This window comes from Equus quagga, chromosome 2, assembly GCF_021613505.1.
Source record: "Equus quagga isolate Etosha38 chromosome 2, UCLA_HA_Equagga_1.0, whole genome shotgun sequence".
Taxonomy (NCBI): Eukaryota; Metazoa; Chordata; class Mammalia; order Perissodactyla; family Equidae; genus Equus; species Equus quagga.
This window is the reverse complement of record NC_060268.1, coordinates 153,244,656-153,265,726: the sequence shown is the minus strand read 5'-3', so window position 1 is coordinate 153,265,726 and position 21,071 is coordinate 153,244,656. Positions and strand designations below refer to the sequence as shown.

General features: G+C 54.7%; 1 protein-coding gene across 1 annotated transcript in view; it reads left to right on the top strand.

Moving 5' to 3' along the window:
* Positions 1-21,071, top strand: part of RRP12 (ribosomal RNA processing 12 homolog) — a 29,542-nt gene extending 8,471 nt beyond the window's left edge. The window contains exons 10-34 of the mRNA XM_046653526.1: positions 349-440; positions 2,385-2,496; positions 2,711-2,808; positions 4,083-4,197; positions 5,222-5,364; positions 5,602-5,723; positions 6,650-6,714; positions 6,806-6,968; positions 7,425-7,579; positions 7,841-7,908; positions 8,445-8,538; positions 9,575-9,733; positions 9,874-9,954; positions 10,145-10,250; positions 10,474-10,581; positions 11,100-11,257; positions 12,317-12,408; positions 12,595-12,756; positions 12,874-13,046; positions 13,289-13,417; positions 16,222-16,271; positions 18,246-18,318; positions 19,748-19,815; positions 20,126-20,208; positions 20,559-21,071. Of these exons, the coding sequence (XP_046509482.1) occupies positions 349-440; positions 2,385-2,496; positions 2,711-2,808; positions 4,083-4,197; positions 5,222-5,364; positions 5,602-5,723; positions 6,650-6,714; positions 6,806-6,968; positions 7,425-7,579; positions 7,841-7,908; positions 8,445-8,538; positions 9,575-9,733; positions 9,874-9,954; positions 10,145-10,250; positions 10,474-10,581; positions 11,100-11,257; positions 12,317-12,408; positions 12,595-12,756; positions 12,874-13,046; positions 13,289-13,417; positions 16,222-16,271; positions 18,246-18,318; positions 19,748-19,815; positions 20,126-20,208; positions 20,559-20,661 (2,772 nt within the window). The 3' untranslated portion in view covers positions 20,662-21,071. The remainder of the gene's footprint in view (positions 1-348; positions 441-2,384; positions 2,497-2,710; positions 2,809-4,082; positions 4,198-5,221; positions 5,365-5,601; positions 5,724-6,649; positions 6,715-6,805; positions 6,969-7,424; positions 7,580-7,840; positions 7,909-8,444; positions 8,539-9,574; positions 9,734-9,873; positions 9,955-10,144; positions 10,251-10,473; positions 10,582-11,099; positions 11,258-12,316; positions 12,409-12,594; positions 12,757-12,873; positions 13,047-13,288; positions 13,418-16,221; positions 16,272-18,245; positions 18,319-19,747; positions 19,816-20,125; positions 20,209-20,558) is intronic.

Below are 21,071 nucleotides of genomic sequence, written 5' to 3'. Positions count from 1 at the left end.
GGAGGCAGAAACCCCCCAAATTGTTTGCAAAACGTATGTGTGTGCTCACATGCATTTTTCCAGAGAAGGGTTCTGTGGCTTTTGTCAGGTTCACAAAGGGTTGTGTGACCCAAGTTATATTCAACTGCTCCTGGGGCTTTTCTGCCACAGAAGCAGAACTGGAAGGGCTTCATGGAGCAGGGAAAGGCAGGAGCTAGGAAGGCCAAAGGGGCTGTGCATTCTGGGGCCACACGCACAGGCCTGTCACTGGGACATGCTGATGCCTATGGATGAGAAGGGGTCATTGTCATTGGGCTGCTGCTGAATGCACTTGCTCAGACACCTGCTTATTCCCTGTTGCCCCTCTAGGCCTTGTATGACTATGTTCCCAGCGAAAATGACTTACAGCCCCTGCTGGCCTGGCTTAAGGTCATGGAGAAAGCCCACGTCAACCTAGTCAGGTATGGTTAAGTGGAGGGACGTCCCAGGGCCTCTAGCCAGGCTCTCTGCCCTGCGGTACAGGTGGGAGGGCCGTGAGCTGGAAGCTGCAGAGGGGTTCAGCTCCTTGGGGCTGGTGGCGTTTCCTGTGGAGTGTGCTGTAGACCAGCTCCTGTTGTCAGGAGGCACAGGGCAGGACAGCACAGCCTGCGTTAGCCAGGGCTGACGCCTTCCTGCAGAGCAGCAAGGCTGAGCTAAGAGCACTGCCCTCAGGGTGGGGCCTGAGTTCCATCCTGGTCTTGTCACCCTCTGGCTGTCATCCCGTGTGGTTGGTTTCCTTCTCAGAGGATCTCATTCACTTTCTGTGGCTCCACCTGACTCCTTACCTGGGTTAAAGTCCCTTCCTCTGGGATTCATAGTCTGCAAACCCCGTTTCTACCTTGTGTCTTTCATGTTACTCACAGTTGAGCTTGGCCATTTAATAGTAGCCCTTTGATAATTTTACTTGCCCGCATAAGGCTGAGAAGAAAACACGTCTGTCAATTGATGACTTGCATTTTGCCTGGAGCCAGGGTCTCTAAGGGCCCTGAGGCTCCACTGTGCTGTGTCTGTCCTCCTCCTCTGCTGAAGGGTTCCTGGTGGCCTGCTCTCCTCTAGGCAGCATGCTGGGCCTTTGCGTTGTTCTGTCTCAGTGATCAACTACCCCCTGGGTAAGGTCTTAGCTCATTTCATAAACCAGAAACCAAAGCACCCCGAGTTAGCTTGTCACGCAGCTGCTAAGGAGCAGAGCCAGGTCTCCAGCCCATGCCCTTTTCCCTGCACCAAACCGCTTTCCACCTGGAGGTGCCAGAAAATGGCAAAATAGCCTTGTTCTCTGCTTCTCAGGATTTGTCCTACAGGAGGACTCCCACAGTCATGCCAGGGTGTGTGTCCCAGGATGTTTCTTAGAGACTAAAAAACCTAGAAACAACCTAAATGTGCCCTAGGAGGGGACTGGTTAAATGCAAACAGTGAAATACTATGCAGCCGTTAGAAGTAATTGAAGTGGATGTGTGCATGCTGATGTGGAAAGACCTCCGAGAGACGCTAAGCAAAAGCAGGTGCAGAACAGCCTGGATGGTGCGATTCTCTGTACTTTAGAGCCAAACCACCAGGGTGTGAATCCTAACCACCCCTCAACCCCCACTCACTAGCTGGGTGGCCTTGGGCAAGTTACTTGACTTTTCTGTGCCTTATAGTTTCCTCATCTATAAGATGGGAATTGTAATAGGACTTAATTTCGGTTGTTGCAAGGCTCTTTTTTTGTTTTCTGTTTGTTTTTTTTGGCAAGGTTTACATTAGTTAATGTGTGTTGTTATATCAGTACTTGGCATGTGATAAGTGTTCCATAAATGTTAGCAATTGTTATGTTTTATACATTTATGTATGGATAAAAACTTCTTGAAGAATATTTGAGGGGTCAGCCCTGTGGCTAAGTGGTTAAGTTTGTGCACTCCGCTTCGGTGGCCCAGGATTTCACCAGTTCAAATCCTGGGCACAGACATGGCACCGCTCATCAGGCTATGCTGAGGCGGCGTCCTACATGCCACAGCTAGAAGGACCCACAACTAAAAAATACACAACTATGTACCAGGGGGCTTCTGGAGAAAAAGGAAAAGAACAAAACAAAACAAAACAAAAGAATATTTGAGAAACTTAACCTTGATTTTCCTCTGAGAAGTAGATCAGAGGGTCAGTCTGGGAGGAGGGAGTAAGGAGTAAGGAAGGCACGCTCTTCATTTTATACCCTGAAGACCTCTTTGAATTTTTTACTGTATGTACCAATTACATGAAACCTGAACTTTGTAATATTGCCCGCCAGAAGGGCCCTGTAGAGCCCCACAGATCAGTGACTGTCATCAGACCTGGGCCATCTGGGTCCCTGAGGCCTGGGGCCAGACCCCACAGGAGCCTTTTTGTCTTGACAGGCTGCAGCGAGACCTGGGGCTGGGCCACCTCCCTCGTTTTTTTGGCACTGCGATGACCTGCCTCCTGTCCCCCCACTCACAGGTGGTGACAGCTGCCACCCAGAGCCTCCAGGTACCACAGTCCCCTCCTCCCCAGCTTTAGCAGGGAAAGCAGAGAGCACTGGAGCTTCTGCCTGTGCCCTGGCCATCCTGGCGCTCCCCCCAGACCTCCAGCTGCATGCTGCGGAGGAGGTGCTGGGGGCCGGGATAGGCTTCTTGTCACTTGGAGGGCCGCGTGGCACTGGGGGGCTGCCTTGGGCCCAGACAGCCATGGCCTCTTTTTGCAGGAGATCCTGAAGGAATGTGTTGCTCCCCACATTGCTGACATCGGCTCTGTGACCTCCTCGGCCTCAGGCCCTGCCCAGTATGTCGCCAAGATGTTCAGGTAAGAACATAGCATCTGCGTTAGGAGGGAATAAGGTGTACCTTGTAGAAAGTTCCTTCTAAGACAGGTGCTCCACTTGTCACTTACTGTGGGCCCTGTGCACGGTGCCAGACCAGCTGCTGTGGATGAGCGCTGGCCACGTTCCAGGTGCCATAGTGTAGTGCTCTTGAGTGCGGACTCTGCAGCCAGTTACCTGAGGCAAGTTCCTCCACCTCTCAATGGCTCAGGGTCCTCGTCAGTCAGGGGTGACTAATGCAGGTAAGGGTTAAATGAGGTAATAGTGAAAGTTCTCAGAGCAGTACTTGGCGTGTAGTTAAGCACTGAATAAATAGAAATTACAGTAGTCTTTGTGGTTCTGAGAGATAGGTACTGACCCCATTTTACAGATGGGGAAGCTGAGGTCACCTAACTAATAAGTGACAGCCTGACTGCAGAGTCCACTCTGATTCATGTGCTGAGCTGCCCTGCACACCTCCAAGAGGAGCCACTCAGATACATGGCCGCCGACCACCCTCCCCAGCCAGCAGTGGGGAGCCTCAGGGTGCACTGGAGTTGTCCCAGGAGAGGGGCTGGGATCCTTGGTGTCCCCTCTGGGTCTCTCTGCTCAGCTCCTAGGTGTGGTGCTTGGGGTACTGTTCGTCATGAAGAAATAAGCTTGTTTCTTGTGGATCCATCTGGGATGAAGTTTCAGGAAAATTCAGGAACAGAGCTGCCCCCACCCCTAGCTCACCACTGTCCCCCACAGGCAAATAGACCCCTGTTGATCATTCTGGCCTGAAATCTCCAGGGGACTAGGCCTTGAGAGATGGGGCTGCCCAGGGTGTGCACAGGCCAGAGGGGGCTATCAGCTAGGGAGGTCCCTCCCTGCTGCAGCTTCCCCTTCTGCCCAGACCACCTGCCCAACCCCATCCTCCCACCTTGGGTCAGACTGAGAAAGTATGGGGCACTGACAAAGAACGGGCTTTGGAGGCCCATTTTGGCCACTAGCAGAGTGACTCTGGCAGGTTATTTAATATCTCTGAGCCTCAGTTTCCCCCTTTGAAGATGGAGCAAATAATCTACCTCACAGCTGCTTCTTTAAGCACTAGGATTACATAAATTAGACTCTTAGCTCAGGGGGCATTTCATAAATACTAGTTCTCCCGCTAGCCTTTCCCGAGGCCCCACCCTCACTGGCCAGCTGGTGGTCTGTGGCTCGTGATGCCACCTGTTGACTTCCTAGTTTGGGGCCAGGTGAGCATGAATGTGTCCCTGACTGCGTGCTCCCCTGGCAGGGCAGTGGAGGAGGGCCTGACATATAAATTTCACGCTGCGTGGAGCTCCGTGTTGCAGCTGCTGTGTGTCTTCTTTGAGGCATGTGGGAGGCAGGCCCATCCTGTGATGAAGAAGGTGAGTTGGGAGCTCCTGGGCCAGGGCAGGAGGTGGTGCTCGGGCAGTTGGACCGTGACTCCTGGAGGGGCATGTGTCTTCGTCATCTCTGCACTCCCCCACCAACCCCCATGACCACAGCAGGTGCCCAGTGCTGTGTCCCCAGGATGCTTACTGGTCCAATGTGGGAGGAACAAGAAGCGGGGGAGGCACGTCCCACCCCGATACCCACTCACTGGTCTTGGCCAGAGTTGATGGTTTTGAAATTCTCAGGGAATCAGTGTGATTCTCCCTCATCCCTACCTGTTATGTTTTAATTTTTAATTCTGAGTGTTCCACAAGTCAGTATAGTGTTTTAAGCAGTATTGGGTCTCAGGAAGGTTACTGTAGCCCAGAATAAACCATTTAAGGATCAGAGATCACCCAGAGATCCTCCCCAGTGCTGGGAGAGGGTAGGGGCCTGTCCTCAGCAGTGGGTGGAGCATCTCCCAGCCCCATGGGGCCTTCCTCACTGAGTCCTCCACTGCTGGAGGAAGAAAGGAGCCACCCTGGGAGCTCAGGGGCTTCCTCGAGAGGCCTGGCCTGGGCCCTAATAGGTTAGGTTGGTGAATTTGCCTTCTTTCAAGAGGTCAGACAGGTCCACGAAGAGTGGGGCTTGTGGAAGGGCTCTGGGGAGCCAGGGAGAGCTGGGGGGTGCAGCTCTGTCTCGAGGGAAGTCCCTGCTGATTTGCTCTTTGCTGCATGCGGCTCTGCCTTTGCCGACCTTCCCATTTTTCAAGATAAACTGGAAATCTACATCTGTATGTCAAATCTACTGGTTTTTAAGTGTTACTATGAATACAGAATTTTTTAAAATCCTGGGGCATTGGGGAGAGGTCAAACACATCATTGGGTTAAATTTGGTTATTGGTTTGTGACTTCTGACCTAGAGCTTAACCTGGGCCCACACTCCTCACCTCATCCTTCGACACTTTGGCCCAGACTCAGCCAAAGCTGCCTGCTCTGTGAGTACATCTTAAGGTATAATCTCTCATCTCTGTTCCAGTGCCTCCAGTCCCTGGGTGACCTGCGCCTCTCCCCCCACTTCCCCCACACGGCAGCTCTGGACCAGGCAGTGGGGGCTGCAGTGGCCAGCATGGGACCCGAGGTGGTTTTAGAGGCTGTGCCTTTGGAAATTGATGGCTCTGAGTAAGTGTGACCCTATTTGGCTTCTGTGTGAGCCCCAGGAAAGCCAGGTGGCCTGCTCTCCCCCAGGGAGGGTGTCCACTCCTTGGGGTGAAGTCTCTGTGTGCCTTGTGGGGCTCAGTGGGAGAGGCCAGAGCAGGGCTCATACTGCTCCTTGGCCCAGCAGGGGACATGCTGTTGGGTGTGCTGCCCTCCAGGCTGTCACCTCTTCCTCACTGGGCCTTCCCTGCCTCCTCCCAGAGAGACTCTGGATTTCCCACGGAGCTGGCTGCTGCCCGTCATCCGGGACCATGTCCGGGAAACGCGACTTGGTTTCTTCACCACCTACTTCTTGCCCCTGGCTACCACGCTGAAGAGCAGAGGTACGGGGCCTACCACAGTCCTGGAGCCTCAGCTAGAAGGGGTCAGGAGGGGCTCCTTGCCCAGCACCCCCAGCCTTAGGACATTCGACAGCCTCCCTCTGCCAAGCAGGGGGCCACCCGGTGCTTGAGTGCCTTCCTCCATGGGGCTCTCCCTCCCCTTTGCTCTGAGGCATGGCCAGGCTTCCCCCTGTAACTGTGCAGGCAGATATGGGCCTCTTCTCCCACTAAGGAAATAATTAGACAAGTGCACACCAATTTATATATGCAAAGATGTTCCTAGCAAAAAACCTGACACGACCTACGTGTCCCTCCATAGGGTTCTACTGAGGTTACTTACAGTAAAGCCCCACGGTAGGACACAGTGTGCTCATTATAAAGAAGGAACAACCTTACGTGGGAATGGACTTGTGTAGTAGATGGTGAGTTGAACAGATTAGATTCACATCTCAGCTCAGCTGCTCCACAGTTTGGTGACTTTGGGCAAGCTTATTCAACTCTTGGGTCTGCTTCTCTGTAAAATGAGGACATTGTGAGGATTAAATGAAATAATCACATAAGTGCATGTTACACAGCCTGCCACATAGAGATTGCTCGATAGATGTTACCAGCTTTATTGTAAAGTAGAGCAAGGTTTCAAAACAATATAGTACAGTCCTGTTTAGGTTTTTAAAAGTTTGTGTGTGTTTAAAGAAATATAAGAAAGTCAGAGACGGTGGCCATCCCTGGGGGAGTAAGATTATGGAAGGACACCTGCTTCCTGTCTTATACAGATCTCTTTGGTTTTTTAGAATGAATTATTTTTTTCAGTCCATGGGGCATCACCCATATTCCCGTGCTCATCATTGGGCTTTTGGTTTTGGTGAAAATGAGGCCTGCTGGCCAGGAGGGTGCCTGGGGTCACACTGTGTCCTTGTGTCACACTCCAGCAATGGACCTGGCCCAGGCAGGCAGCACAGTGGAGTCCAAGATCTATGACACGCTCCAGTGGCAGGTAAGAGGTCAGGTTGGGGGATGTGGGTCAGACAGTGCCGGGGCACAGGTTGCTGGGCGTCACCCTCCTTTACCATCCCCTCTCTCCCCAGATCTGGACCCTCCTGCCTGGGTTCTGCACGAGGCCCACAGATGTGACCACTGCTTTCAAAGGGCTGGCACGGACACTGGGCACGGCCATCAGCGAGCGCCCAGACCTGAGGGTCACTGTGTGCCAGGCCCTGCGCACCCTCATCACCAAGGGCTGTGAGGCGGGTATGTGTGGGCTGTGAGGTCGGGGGGCTGGTGGGAGGATGGCCCCCGACCCCCACCTGGCCTGCTGTGGCTCGTTGCCTGAGCCATAGCTCCTCCTTTGCAAGGACCTGGGGCCTCTGCTGGGGACCCAAGGAGCTAGTAGGACACTGAAAACTGCCCCTTTCCTCTCTTTACTCCCAATCTGCTGACAGCTACAGAGAGTTGTCCAGTCAACGTCAAAGGGTTTCTTATGGGGCCAGCGCTGGCTGTCCCTGGGACAGGCGCCATGGAGGAGCACAGACCAGGCGGCACCTAGTTCTCTGGGCTCTGGCCTCAGCCTCTCCTGTCCCGGAGAAGCCCCAAACCCATGGTCCAATCTGGGTCCCTTAAAAGGATGCCTCTGGGCAGCAGCGCCGGTGGCCTTTGGGGCAGGGTGAATTCCTGCCTCTTTTATGCCAACTTTGGTCCTCCTGCCAGAGGCTGACCGTGCTGAAGTGAGCCGCTTTGCCAAGAACTTTCTGCCGATCCTCTTCAACCTGTATGGGCAGCCTGTTACAGCTGGGGACACTCCAGCCCCTCGCCGGGCCGTGCTGGAAACCATCAGAACTTACCTCACCATTACTGAGCCTCAGGTGAGCTGGTGGAGGAGAGCGAGGACTGCTCTCCCTTGGGTGAGTGTTGGCTTGGGCGCGTTGGAAAAGCCGAGGTACCTACCAGGGCTCACTTGGGCCTCTGCCACCTGGAGAACAGGGGACCAGATCCCAGTCGTGGTGGCTTGGGCTGGGCTCAAGGCTTCTAAGTGGGAGGTGGGGGAAGGGGAAGAGAAGATGGCATAGTTCTGTGACCTGCTGCTGCTCTGTATTTCTCTCTTCTCATCTCCTTGGGGCCACCAGTTGGTGAATGGTTTCCTGGAAAAAGCCAGTGAAAAGGTGCTGGACCCTGCTAGCTCTGACTTCACCAGGTAAAATGCTCCACTTGACCTGGGACACCCTGGGGAGCTAGAGGGTGTGTCTGGTAGAAGCCCTGTGCATTCTCTCTGGAATTGTTTAGGAAAGTCTGAATGTCCCAGCTCTGCCACGAGGGCTCACTGGCTCCTCCTTCCCAGAGAAGAATACTAGCCTGCTAGGGAAGACTAAGGACCTGGAGACACACTACCCATGTTCAACTGGCACCTCTGCCACTTATGGGCTGTGTGACCTTGGACAAGTTACCCACTCTGTGCCTCTGTAAAATGGACATGACAGTGTCCCTGCAGCAGGGTTGCATGAGGAGGGAAGAGGTTAACACCTGTAAAGCACCTGCAACAGTGCCTGGCACCTAATGAGTGCCCAGTTAGGTTCCACGTCTTATTATTGTTCATGAGCTCCTTCAAGGCCCCCGTCCTCCTCACCGTGGCTTCTCCTACCTCCTCTGTCCCCAGTAGACATGAGAACACTGAGAGTCTGTGCCCTTCTCCAGCCCCCCTGAGCCCTTCCTTGGTCTCCTACCCCTGAGCAGATTGTCTGTCCTGGACCTGGTCGTGGCGTTGGCTCCTCACGCTGACGAAGCTGCCATCAGCAAGCTGTACTCCACCATCCGGCCCTACCTAGAGGTGAGTCGCGGAGACCGGGAGCCCCACACAGCCGCACTTGGGCAAAGGGGCTGCACCTTGGAGAGGCGGGCCTGTCTTCTTGTCTTTATCCCTTGCTGCTCTCCAGGATCAGGTCTTCATCTGCCTTCTCGTGACGTGGCTGGCCTTTGTGCCCTGTCTAGCCCATCTGTCACGTAGGTGCCAAAGTGGCTAAAATGCATAACTGTGCTCAGGCCTCACCTGCTAAGATGCCCCTTGTAGAACCAAGGCCATACTCCTTTGCTTGGCTCACTCACTGGCCCATCCCAGCCTGGCCTGATCTTCATCCCAACCAGTCTCATCCTCCCTCCTCTCCCCCCACCACTCTAGCCTCCTTAGGCTGTTTTAAGGATTCCAGATATGATGGCCCTTTCTGTGCCTTTACACATGCTAGGTCTGCTGCCTGGCATGCTCATCCCTGCCCCTGTGGCTAGCCACCAGGCAGAACCCAAGCCAGCAGTGACCTCCTGAAAGCTGTCACCACTGGGAAGTTTAATAAACAGTTACCCAACAGTGTGAGCAGTGCTCTGGGGTTGAACATGCAGGAAGACACCAGTCCTGGGCAGCGCCACCTAACCTCAGGAGAGGTGTCCCAGGGGGAGTGACTGAGAGCTCCTTTGGGATAGCAAGGAGTTAGGCAAAGAAGGAGAGAGGAGTGCTCCAGCTAGAAAGATGAGCGGGTGCACAGGCCTTGATGCCCTCCCAGCCCTGCAAGTTCATGCTGCTGGGGATAGCATGACTTAGAGGTGGGTCCGAGGATTGGATTGGAGGGATGGCTTGGCTTCACTCCCCGAAGCATCCCCTGCCTGGCAGAGTTAGCCTCTATCTGTCCGTATTCTGCCGGCCTTCTCGTCGGATCCCATGAGCACCAGAGGGTGGGGTCAGCTTCTCTGAATCCGCTCCAGTGCTGTTAATCCCCATCACAGTTAAGGGTGACTGCTGGGTGAATGTCCCAGATGGGTGGAGGACCCCCAGCCCTGCCTCCTCGCCTATCCCTGTCCACCATGTGCCCTCCCAGAGCAAGGCCCATGGAGTACAGAAGAAGGCCTACCGCGTGCTGGAGGAGGTGTGTGCCAGCCCTCAGGGCCCCGGGGCCCGCTTCGTGCAGAGCCACCTGGACGACCTGAAGAAGACCCTGCTGGACTCGCTGCGGAGCACTTCCTCCCCTGCCAAGAGGGTGAGGACCCCGGGGCAGCCCCGTTCAGCCTGGGGGAGGATGGGTGACACCAGGAGAGGACCACTGTGGAGACAGTTAGGGGCCTTCCGGGGCAGAAGAAGCATTGAGGGTTCCTGACTGCTGTTCCCCTTGTCCCGCAGCCCCGTTTGAAGTGCCTCATTCATATCGTGAAGAAGCTTTCAGCTGAGCATGAGGAGTTCATCACTGCTCTCGTCCCTGAGGTGAGAGGTGCAATTTGTGTGTTTTGAGAGGTTCCTTGGAGTGTGGCTCCTGAGGGCTTGTCATGATCGGGGAGGGCAGTCTTGGGGCTGAGGGTGGGCTCAATTCTCTGCCTGGGAATGTGGCTGCCTCAGGCCGCTAACCCCAGGGTGGCTGGCTCAGGAGCACATGCTAACAGGGCTGTCTGGGCAGGTGATCCTGTGTACCAAGGAGGTGTCAGTGGGGGCCCGGAAGAACGCTTTTGCCCTGTTGGTGGAGATGGGCCATGCTTTCCTTCGGTTTGGCCCGAACCAGGAAGGTGAGGCCCAGGTGACGCAGGGCTTGGGTGGACACTCTACTCACCTGGGGGAGGCACCCCTCAAAGCCACTGGTCAAACAGAAAAGGTAGGGAGAGCTCTCTGAGTCTGGACCTGGGCAGGCTGCTAATCTCTGGCCAGAGTCCACCTCTCTGTTGGGCCCGAGATGCAGTGCGCAGTGTGGGCTCGGCCTGGTGCAACTCTTCCTGGTCTCTGTCCTCCCAGAGGCCCTGCAGCGCTTCCTCGTCCTCATCTACCCTGGCCTTGTGGGCGCTGTGACCATGGTCAGCTGCAGCATCCTGGCCCTGACACACCTCCTTTTTGAGTTCAAAGGTAAATACTACTTGCGTGAAGGCCTGGGAAGCACTCAGGGTGGGAAGATGCCCAGAAGATCAGGACAGGGTGGCTGTCAGAATGGGGAAAGGTCCCCGGGGGGAGGAAGAAGAGCTGGAACCAAGGCCGGCTGCCTCCTGTCTTCTCTGCTGCCCAGCTTGACCTTCCTCCCTCCGCACAGCTGCCCCACGTACCACTGTCAGAGTGGAGCAGAGGAGGTTAGGTGTCATGCACAGACTGTAGTCTTGGTCCTGCCTCTTACCAGCCACGTGAGACCTTGGGCAACTTTATAAACTTCTTGGAACCTCCCTCACTTACCCCTAAAAGTGGGGAGAACACAGCACCTCCTCATAGGGTGGCTAAAGGACAAAAGCCGATACTCCATGAAAAGTGGCTAGAATTGTGCCGGGCACTCGGAGGTCCCCCAAGTGTGAGCTCCTATTCTTGTGATCTGGCAGGGGTCTTGCATCTGGGTCGGGCCAAGGGTATCTCTGACAGTAGCCCTCTGGCCCCTACAGGTCTGATGGGGACCAACACAGTCGAGCAGCTGCTGGAGAATGTGTGCCTCCTCCTGGCCTCCCGTACCCGGGATGTGGTCAAGTCGGCGCTGGGCTTCATCAAGGTGGCAGTGATTGTCATGGATGTGGCACACCTGGCCAAACACGTGCAGCTGGTGGTGAGTGCCTCCCTTCCCCTTGGCAGATGGCAGCATGCCCTCTGAGCTCCTCACAGGGACCCAGTAAGCCTCAAGGCCAGCAAGTTTCAAATATTTTTTTAGCTACACACTAGTGGAACAGAAGGTCTTGCAGGAGCCCAGGAAGGGACCAGTAGGGGAGTGCCAGCCTGGTGGAGGTGAGGAAGGGGCACAGTGCCCAGACTGCCTCTTGTCACTCCCACAGTGCCTCCACAGAAGCAAGGGCTCTGCAGGGCAAAGGCCAGTGGGCAGGCCACCCCTCATTTTATAACTGGGGCAACTGAGGCCAGAGATTTCCCCAGGTCACAGTGCTAGTGAGAACAGCCCTGGGAACCAAAGCTCAGGACCGAGACTCCAGGCTCTCCCCCGCAGGGCCTTCAGCTCACTTTCTTTCTCCCATCTTGCGTTTTGACCCTCTGGGTTTGAGGAGGCTCCTCTAGACGCCCCTGTTGTCTTTGTATCTGGCCGTGGGTCAAGGCGAGAAGGGACAGATGAGAGTCAGGATAGCCTGCCCTGCCCTGCAAAGCTCACCCTGGGGACCAATGAAGACCTGAGCATAGTCCAACTGGAGATTAGCGCAGGGCGATAGAGGGATGTACGGAACCAAGAGAAAGCTGGTGATGTCGGGGCAAGGTGTGGGCTGTGGAGTCAGGTAGGCCTGGGCTAACTCCTGCCTCTGTGGCCACTTAGTAACTGCTGAACTCTCTGTGCCTCGGTTTCCTCATCTCTAAATTGAGGGTGATGATAGTATGTGCCTCACTGGGTTGTCGTAAGGATTCAGTGAGATAAGCACGTAAGGGGGCAAACACTGTCTCAGACTCTGAAGCTGTGATCTTGGTCAAGTGGTGAGGTTTAGAGGAACGATGGGGGGCTGCCAGACTGTGAACCTGATTGGACCGAGGGTCAGGCAGGACCAGGGCTGCTCTGACGCCTGCCTCGTGGCTGGACCTCATCACCCTGTGTCCCTGGTCTGGACGGCTGTGACAGGGCAGGCAGAGTGGGAGGCGTTTCCTCCCCTGAGACCCCATGCTCTTCCCCCAGATGGACGCCATCGGGAAGCTCTCGGACGACATGCGGCGGCACTTCCGCATGAAGCTCCGGAACCTATTCACCAAGTTCATCCGCAAGTTTGGGTCTGTGCACTGCATTGGGGAGCAGGGGGGCGTCGAGGGGTTTCCATCCCACCAGCAACCCTACAGAGAAGGGGCCCGGCCTGGAGCCTGAGTCCTTCCCTGTGGCTGGAAGGGCTCTGGCTGACTGCCTTTCTTGGGTGGTGCTCTCTGGCCGCTGTCCCTTACCAGGCCTTCTTGGCCTCTCAGATTTGAGCTGGTGAAGGGGCTGCTGCCTGAGGAGTACCACAAAGTCCTGGGAAACATTCGGAAAGCCGAGGCCCGGGCCAAGAGGCACCGCGCTCTGAACCAGGCTGCTGTGGAGGAGGAGGAAGAGGAGGAGGAGGAACCTGCCCAGGGCAAAGGCGACAGGTGAGACCCATGGGGGTCCTGGGGACCTGGTCTCCCCAACCCGAGCCTGCCCAGGTGATGCCCAGCTGCCCCTGCCTCTCCCGGGAGCGCCCTGACTAGGGGCTTCTATGTCCTTAGCATCGAGGAGATTTTGGCCGACTCAGAGGATGAGGACTATGAGGAGGAGGAAAGGAGCTGGGGCAAGGAGCATCGGAAGCTGGCCCGACAGAGGAGCCAGGCGTGGCTGAAGGAGAGTGGTACTGATGAGCCTCTCAACTTCCTGGACCCCAAGGTGGCCCAGCGAGTGCTAGGTAAGCAGGAAGCGGCTAGGCTAGCCCATGAACGTGTAAAACAGACTTGCCCTGGTGCCAGGTTTGTGGGGTGGGGGCGGCTTCCGTGAAGGCCAGTGGTCACCGTCACCTCTCACATATGCACATCCTTGTGCTGTGGGCACCCGTATGGGGCACAGACCTGGGCTTGTTGGTTACAAGGAGGGTGTGAGTGGGTTAGGACTGACCTTACACCTCCTCACTGTCTGACTCTGCCGTGCCAGCCACACAGCCTGGGCCAGGCCGGGGCAAGAAGAAGGACCATGGCTTCAAGGTGAGCGCTGATGGCCGGCTCATCATCCGGGAGAAGGAGGATGACAACGCCAAGATGGAGGAAGAGGAAGGCGATAAAGGTGGGGCCGCCTGCCCATTCTGGGAATGCAGCTGCTTCTGGCCTGGGCCAGGGCCGCAGTCAGCTATTCACTCACCCATTCATTCAGTAACCATTTGTTGGGGAAACAGGTGAAAACAGATGTGAGGAGCTTGTATCTAAGGCAACTTTCTGAAACTTTTTTGACCACACTAAGAAATCCTTTCATGTTGTAACGCAGCCACTTATACAATACTTCTATAATTCAAACAGCACTTTCAAAACTTCCTCTTACCATGTGTGATGTGCTCTGTTGGTCTCTCTTCTCTTCTGTTCTGTTTCTTTCCTTCTCCTCCTTTTTTTTTTTTTTAAAGTGTGAACTTGGCTGGGGCCTGGAACACATTTAGAGGTGGAAAGAGCCAGACTCAGACCCTCCCTCCTCCTGGTTCCAGTGTCCCCTGTTTTGCAGGAGCCACTCAGGTGCAACGTCTCCGAGTCCTGTTTCGTCTTTCCTGCTGCCTCTCTGCACATATCATTCGTTAGGTCATAAAAGCCTGTGGCTTCTAAACTTTGTCTTCCTCTTTTTTTGGTTGCCGCCGCCGTGCTCACTGGGCCCTTGGCTCACTGCAGCCTCCTAACCAGGGCTCTCACTGCTGCCACGCACCTGACTGACCAGCGTGTGACTGCGCACAATTATTTAACCTCTGGGCCTCAGTTTCTTCACTCCAAAATGGGTATAATACCAATACTTACTTCAGAGGGTGTTGTGAAGGTGAAATGGGTAACCTGTACAGCACATGTATGTGCTGGGTGACCCTGTTTCCCGATCTGGTCTCGTCGCTGCTCCCCTCTCGCCCTTGGTAGTTCCTACCACCCTGCTCCCTTCTTGCGAGCGTATTCCTGATGCTGAAAATGCCCCGCCCCTGTCTTTCTGCCTTCCCGAACTCTCCCGCCTCTTTCAGATCCACCCCAAGTCCTTCTTTGTGGCTTTTCCATGACCCCTCAGCCTTCAGCCCTTGTTCCCGCTCCTGGCAAGCCCAGGGACTGCCCAAGCTTTGGCACTTGGTCACATGCTGTCCTGTGACGTCGTTTGGTTGTTGATTGACTTCACTGGAGTTTGTCTTCCCTCCAACTGGTCAGTTTCATACTTTTTTTTTTTAATACAGTCATGTGTCGCTTAACGGCAGGATACGTTCTGAGAAATGGGTCATTGGGCAATTTTATCGTTGTGTGAACATCATAGGGTGTACTTACACAAACCTAGATGGTAGATCCTACTATACACCTTAGTTATCTGGTACTGGTCTTAGGGGCCCACCGTCATGTACGTGGTCCATCACTGACTGAAGCGTTGTTAATGTGGTTCATGACTGTATACTGATAGCTTTTTTAAAAAGTCATGGTAAAATACACATAACATAAAATTTACCATCTTAACCGTGTTTAAGTGTACAGTTCACTAGTGTCAGGTCCACTCACATTGTTCTATAAACCATCTCCAGAACTCTTTTCATCTTGCAAAACTGAAACTATGCACATTAAGCACTAACCCTCCATTCCCCTCCCCTCAACCCTGACAACCACCATTCTACTTTCTGTCTCTGTGAATTTGAATTTGAATTCAATTCCTCATATAAGCGGAAAGATTCAGTATTTGTCCTTTTGTCACTGGCTTATTTTCACTCAGCATAATATCCTCAAGGTTCATCCATGTTGTAGCTTGTGTCAGAATTTCCTTCCTTTTTAAGGCTGGTGTTATTCTATGGTATGTCTCTACCAGATTTTGTTTATCCATTTGTTCATCGGTGTTCACTTGGGTTGCTTCCACTTCTTGGCTATTGTGAATAATGCTGCTGTGAACAAGGATGTACAACTATCTCTTCAAGATCCTGCTTTCAGTTCTTTTGGGTCTATACCCAGAAGTGGAATTACTGGATCGTAGGGTAATTCTGTGCTCAGTCATTTGAAGATCTGCCATATTGTTTTCCATAGTGGCTATGCCAGTTTACGTTCCCACCAACAGGACCCGAGGGTCTCAGTTTCTCCACATCTCACCAACACTTGTTATTTTATGTCTTTTTGACGGTAGCCATCCTAATGGGTATGACATGGTATCCCGTGGTGGTTTCGGTTTGCATAATGATTAGTGAGGTTCAGCATCTTTTCATATGTTTGTTCTCCATTTGTATATCGTTTTGGAGAAATGTCTGCTCAAATCTTTTGCCCATTTTTTACTTGCGTTGTTTGATTTTTGTTGTTGAGCTGTAGGTGTTCTTTATATATTCTGGATATTAACACTTTATCAGATGTAAGATTTGAAAATATTTTCTCCCATTCCATAAGTTGCCTTTTCAGTCTGTTGATGTGTTCTTTGACACAGAAGTTTCTAAATGTTAATGTTAACCACTTTATCTGTTGTTACTTTTGCTGCCTGTGCTTTTTGTTGGTTCATACTTCTTTATATCCCTACACAGTACCCAGCACATAGAGGGCAAAAAAAGAAGGATTCTCAAGTAGGAAAACAAAGCCGCCCTCATGACAAAGTGGAGTATATGTGGGGCTACGGGAACCCTGGGGCTCTCTGAGAGTCAGAAAAAGCTGTATTACCTCAGAAGTGGGAACGCCACTTCCTGGAGGGGCTGTCATCCCTGGGGCCTGGGATGGGAAGGAGAAAGGGGCTGTGTTCAGGGATCTCATCTCCCCCAGAAAGACACAGGTTTTCTGGGGCTGGAGTTGGTGGCGCCCTCAGCTGGGTGAGCCAGGAGGAGGCAGGATGAAATTTGTGTGGGCTTTGGGAAAACGGAGGCTCCCTGAGTACTCACAGTCTGCTTTTCCTTTTGGCTCCAGGGGAGGATGAAGAGATGGCCGAGCTGACGGAAGAGATGGGCATCAGGAGTGTGAGTAACGCCTGCTGATGGAGGGCCCCTCAGGCCTAAGCCTCGGGGCTGACGTCTTCTCACTGTCTCCCCCGGTGCACACACACACCCCTGCCTGCTTCCTCGAGCACATGCACAGTAGGCACTCCAGAGGTGTGGTGTGCATGTGAGGGGCAGGGTCACGGCTGACCTATCTGCAGGGTGTGGGAGGGGGTTTGACACCCTCTGAAGCACCCGGTGCGTCCTTCAGTTGGCTGGCCCCAACTGAAGGACCCCTGTGACCTTGGGCTCCTCAGTGCTGAGGGCCCCCCCGCGTGGCCTCACCTAATTCTCGCGGGAGGTGGGGACTCTTTATCATCCCCGTTTCCAGAGGGGCTTACAGAGGGCAAGTAGCCCACAGTCACAGGGGTCGTTAAATGTGTATATCTCCAGGCCCAGGCTACCCAAACTCCAATCCCGGCTTGTATGTAACGTGCAGGGCACTTAGTCACACTGAGTGAGTGGTGGCTATTCATCATCATCACCATCATTATTATTACTGCATTTTTCCTGAAATCTTTTTCTGGCCAAAGCCTCCCTGGTTCCTTCAGCACATCTTCACAGGTGGCTGTGAAATCCTTCTGCCGCCTACTCTTGTTCCTGGCCAGGGGAAACTGACCACGGCCCTCGAAGGATGTGCCCATGGTTCAGCAAAGCAGGACTGCCTCAAGGCACCGAGAGGGACCTGTGGTGGCCACACTGCATGGTTGGCTCATGGCGAGTCATCACCTGCCATCGAGGTCCCCAGGGGCTTTTTCATCATGACAGTTGCTAAGTCCCACTCCTCTGCCCGCAGTTGTGGGAGCGTAAAATGCTGGGGTGCAAGTGACAATGGCAGATGCCAGTGAGCAGAGCTGCTGCCAGGTGCCAACTGAACCAAGAATGAGCTGAGCCGTCACCCTCCATGATGTGGCCCAAGTCACATTTCCAGCCAGTTTCTGTGTCTCCACTGGGAGCCTACTCTGCTGGGCCTCAGCCGATGGAACTGGAGCCCCCGCTTTCCTGACACACACTGTGTGGGCTCCAGCCTTGTTCCCTTTGCCTGGCACACCTTCCCCTCCACCTGGCCCCTAAGTCAGTGAATGCTCCTCAGAGTGGGGTCTGAAGCCCCCGTGCCTCAGGATCCCCGGGGAGTTTGAGCCCCAGGAGTCGGCAGTCTCCCTGGGCTTCCTGGGCAGTGTGGCGGCCAGCCCAGTGAGCTGAGGTCTCCCCGCACACCGTCGCTCCACCTTGCCCGTTGTCGGTTTCTGGGTTCAGGTCTCCTGGCGGGCCGGAGTGCTACAGGCCGCCTCTCCCCTCGGAGCACCTAACGTGGAACCTGGCAGGTCCTGAGTGCCGATCGCTGCTTGTTGAGTTTAATTTGATCAGTCGACCTGTCTTATTGCCCCACACTCATGACGCCTGGGACAGTAGCATTGTGGAGGGACTTTGATGACTGACTTGAGCAGGGGTCTCCTACCTGCCTGGGAGCCCCAGGAGCACAGGATCTGGGTCCTGTCCCCTGTATCCCCAGGGCCTGGCTCTTAGTTGGGGATCAGTGAGTGACTAATGGGGAGGGTGGAGTGGAGTTTGTGTGAGGCCAAGAACTGGTAAAGCTGCTCTCTCCAAAGAGGCCGAGGACCTAATTTTTCCTGTTAGGAAGTCTGAGGACAAGGTGCCCAGACAGGCAGTTGTGGCCCTGAAGGGGGAGTTGAGTATGGAGAGGCCGAGCAGGGGAGCAGCCGAGATGAGCTCTGCAGTGAGGGCCTAGGCTGCAAGCTCACTTCTGTGCTGCCTAGCTGTGTGATCTCGGTCAGTTACTTGCCCTCTCTGAGTCTTAGTGTCCTCATCTGTAAGTGGAGAATTGAGTGTTTGGCAGAGAGCCTTTCCTGCTAAGGCAGGTTGCACTTGCTGTTACTGTTACCGTTAACGAGGAGGATCACATCCCGTTCACAAACTTTGCTTACCTCATTATAGAAAAAACACCAGAAGCTGAAGCGTCAGAAAGAGGCTGATGATGAGGAGCTGGAGGTGCCCCCTCAGTACCAAGGTGAGGCTTCCACTCTTCTCTCCTGGAACACCCTGTCCTCTGTCACCTGCATTAGGCAGGATCTGTTGCAGGCAAAGCCATGAAGTTGCATGACCTGATTGCACTCAGTTGGCGCCAGCGAAGATTGGCTGATACGTCACCTAAGACTGGGCTGGGGGAGCGAGAGGGTCTGGGGATGAGGGAGAGCCTGGGGGTCAGATCTGTGCACGGAATCCCCAGCCCCCTGGGGAGCCGCTGGGCCCCATCTCTCCCGACCCCGCCAGGCGTTCCGTGAGGCGTGCAGCCCTCCCTTCTGGGAGGGGTCCATCTCTTCTGTCCGGCCCTGAGTCAGGCGAGTGTAGCCTGTGTTGAGGGTGGGGTTTGGGAGAGCTCGTATTGGGCCCGCCCAGGGGATTCCCAGGTACATTTGTCTCTGGGCACCCATGCTGTTCCTCTCCCCAGAGCAGCTGCTGCAGGTACCAAGGTGTCTGCCCAAAGCCAGGGTGGGCCTCTGTCACCTCTCCTCTTCCTCGTTCCCTCTAGGGCAGCCCCCGCAGGGCCCCTGCCCCCGAGCTCTGGCCGCAGAGCCCTTGCTATGCATCTGAGGTCCAGGGGCTCCTGTGGGAAGTCCCTGATCCCATAGCGGGTGTGTCCTCAGGGCCCCATGGCATTCTAACCCAGTTGAAGAGCCTCATGGCTCCTTCTCCTTCTGTGGCTGCACAGGCCAGGGCCCAGCTCACGTCCTCTGCTCTGAGATGGTGCAGAAGCAGTGGCACCAGGCAGTGCAGCACGAGGCCTAGGTTCAAGACTGCTTGTCCAGCTGCTCTTAGCTGTGTGACCTCGGCACAGTCACGCTGCCTCTCTGAGCTTCTAGTTTCTCACCTGTAAAAGGGCTTCATCTGGGTCATCTCAGAGAGTCCTTCTGAGTTGGTGATGTAGGATTCCATCCACGACTGTGTTGAAGTCCAGGCTGGGAACGATGCTGGACTTGGAAGCAATCTCTCTGAGCTGCAGCTTTCACATCAGGACCTCCTTTCTGTCTCGGTGTTGGTGTGAAGCCTGAATGAGATAAAGCCTGTAGAGCCTCATTTTACAGATGAGGTTGAGAGGCTCCGGAAAGTTAAGAGACTTGCCTGAAGTTGGAGCTGAGAGTTGAACCCAGGTCTGTCTCACTTCAAAGACCACGTTCTTTCTAGAACAAACGGAGCAGATTTAGCTTTGGAGAATGTGGGTGTTTTATGTTAGGAGAAGATAGGTGTTTCCAGAGGTCACTGGTAGGTCTCTGGATTCTTCTCGAGGAAGGCCTTTGTCCCTGGTTGGTAGAGGATAGAGCCGGGTTCCTGGCCGTGGCTTGTCTCCCCAGCAGCTCTCTGAAGAGGTGTCGATTACCTTCTCCCAGGAGGGGGCTGCCCTGCCTTCCCCTGACTCTGGCCTCTGTGTTTCCCCCTAGCTGGAGGCTCTGGCATCCATCGGCTGGTGGCCAAGAAGGCTACACCTGGGGCTGAATACAAGGCCAAGGTAAGAGCTGCCGGTGGGGCAGGGGTCTCTTGGCAGAGCCTCTGGGAAAGGGGGGACCGCTGTGCCCACCACCATCCTGGAGAGGCACCTCTGTGGAGCCAGACTGAGGTTACACTGAGCGGCACACCAGGGTCTGGTCAGCATCTAAAGTCAGGCCTTTGTCCCTTGGCCTTCCAGGCCTACGGGACCTCTTTGGTGCCACCTAAGGCAGAGAATGAAGGGAAGGGAGCATACAGGCCCTGTCGAGTCGGGGCAGGGGTGGAAGGGGAACCCCACAATCCCAGCTGACTCTCTTTCTCCGGCTGAGCAGAAAGCAAAGGGTGACGTGAAGAAGAAGGGTCGGCTCGACCCCTATGCCTACATCCCTCTCAACAGAACCAAGCTCAACCGCAGGTATGATGTGCAGGGTGGGTGTGGGGCAGGGGACTGGGGTGGGGAACAGTGCTCCGAGGGACCTTATTCTCCTTGAACTCTCAACTGAACTGCTCAAGCCTCTTCCAGTTTTTCAGTTTTACTTTTTAACATGCACCTTCATGCAGTTGGTACCTACGTATGTTGTTGACTCGACTGCTCTTTTAAACGTAATCGCGCACGGTCTGCCCAGATCATGTGCTGCCCACTGCCTGGCCGCGCCCCTTCTTTTCCGTTCCTGCTGATGCTGGGGGGAGCCACCTTGTGACATTACGGGAAGGGGGGCCGCCTGTTCTCAGTGAGCTGTGACCCTTCTGTTCCTGTCCCTGCAGGAAGAAGGTGAAGCTGCAGGGACAGTTCAAAGGCCTGGTGAAGGCTGCCCAGCGGGGGTCCCAGGTGGGACACAAGCTCCGCAGAAAGGATCGTCGGCCCTGAACCCCAGGGCCCTGAGGGCTGCTCTGTGGTCCAGCCCGAGGCCCCTCATCAGCCCCCAGGCTGCCTTGACACCAGCTCCACATGCTCCAGAGCCTGAACTGAGCCTGAACTCAGAATGACTTGGAAGCATGGCTTGGCTCCCAGAGGTGCCCAGGATTTTGGAAGCTCCAGATGGACTCCAAATGGTTTTGAGATGTCCCTGGGGCCTGGAGATGGGAATGCAGCCTCAGTGCCTCTGAGGAGGCCAGCAAGGCAGCCATACCTTCTGCCTAGAGTGGCCACGTGCAACAGAGTGGACAGTCTTCCGTTTCCTTCAGCTGCTTGTAGCCATGTGGCCCTCTCAGCCTGGCTGTGGTCTGGTGTGAGATTTGCTGTGACCAGACGTAGAATAAACATGCATCACCAATGCA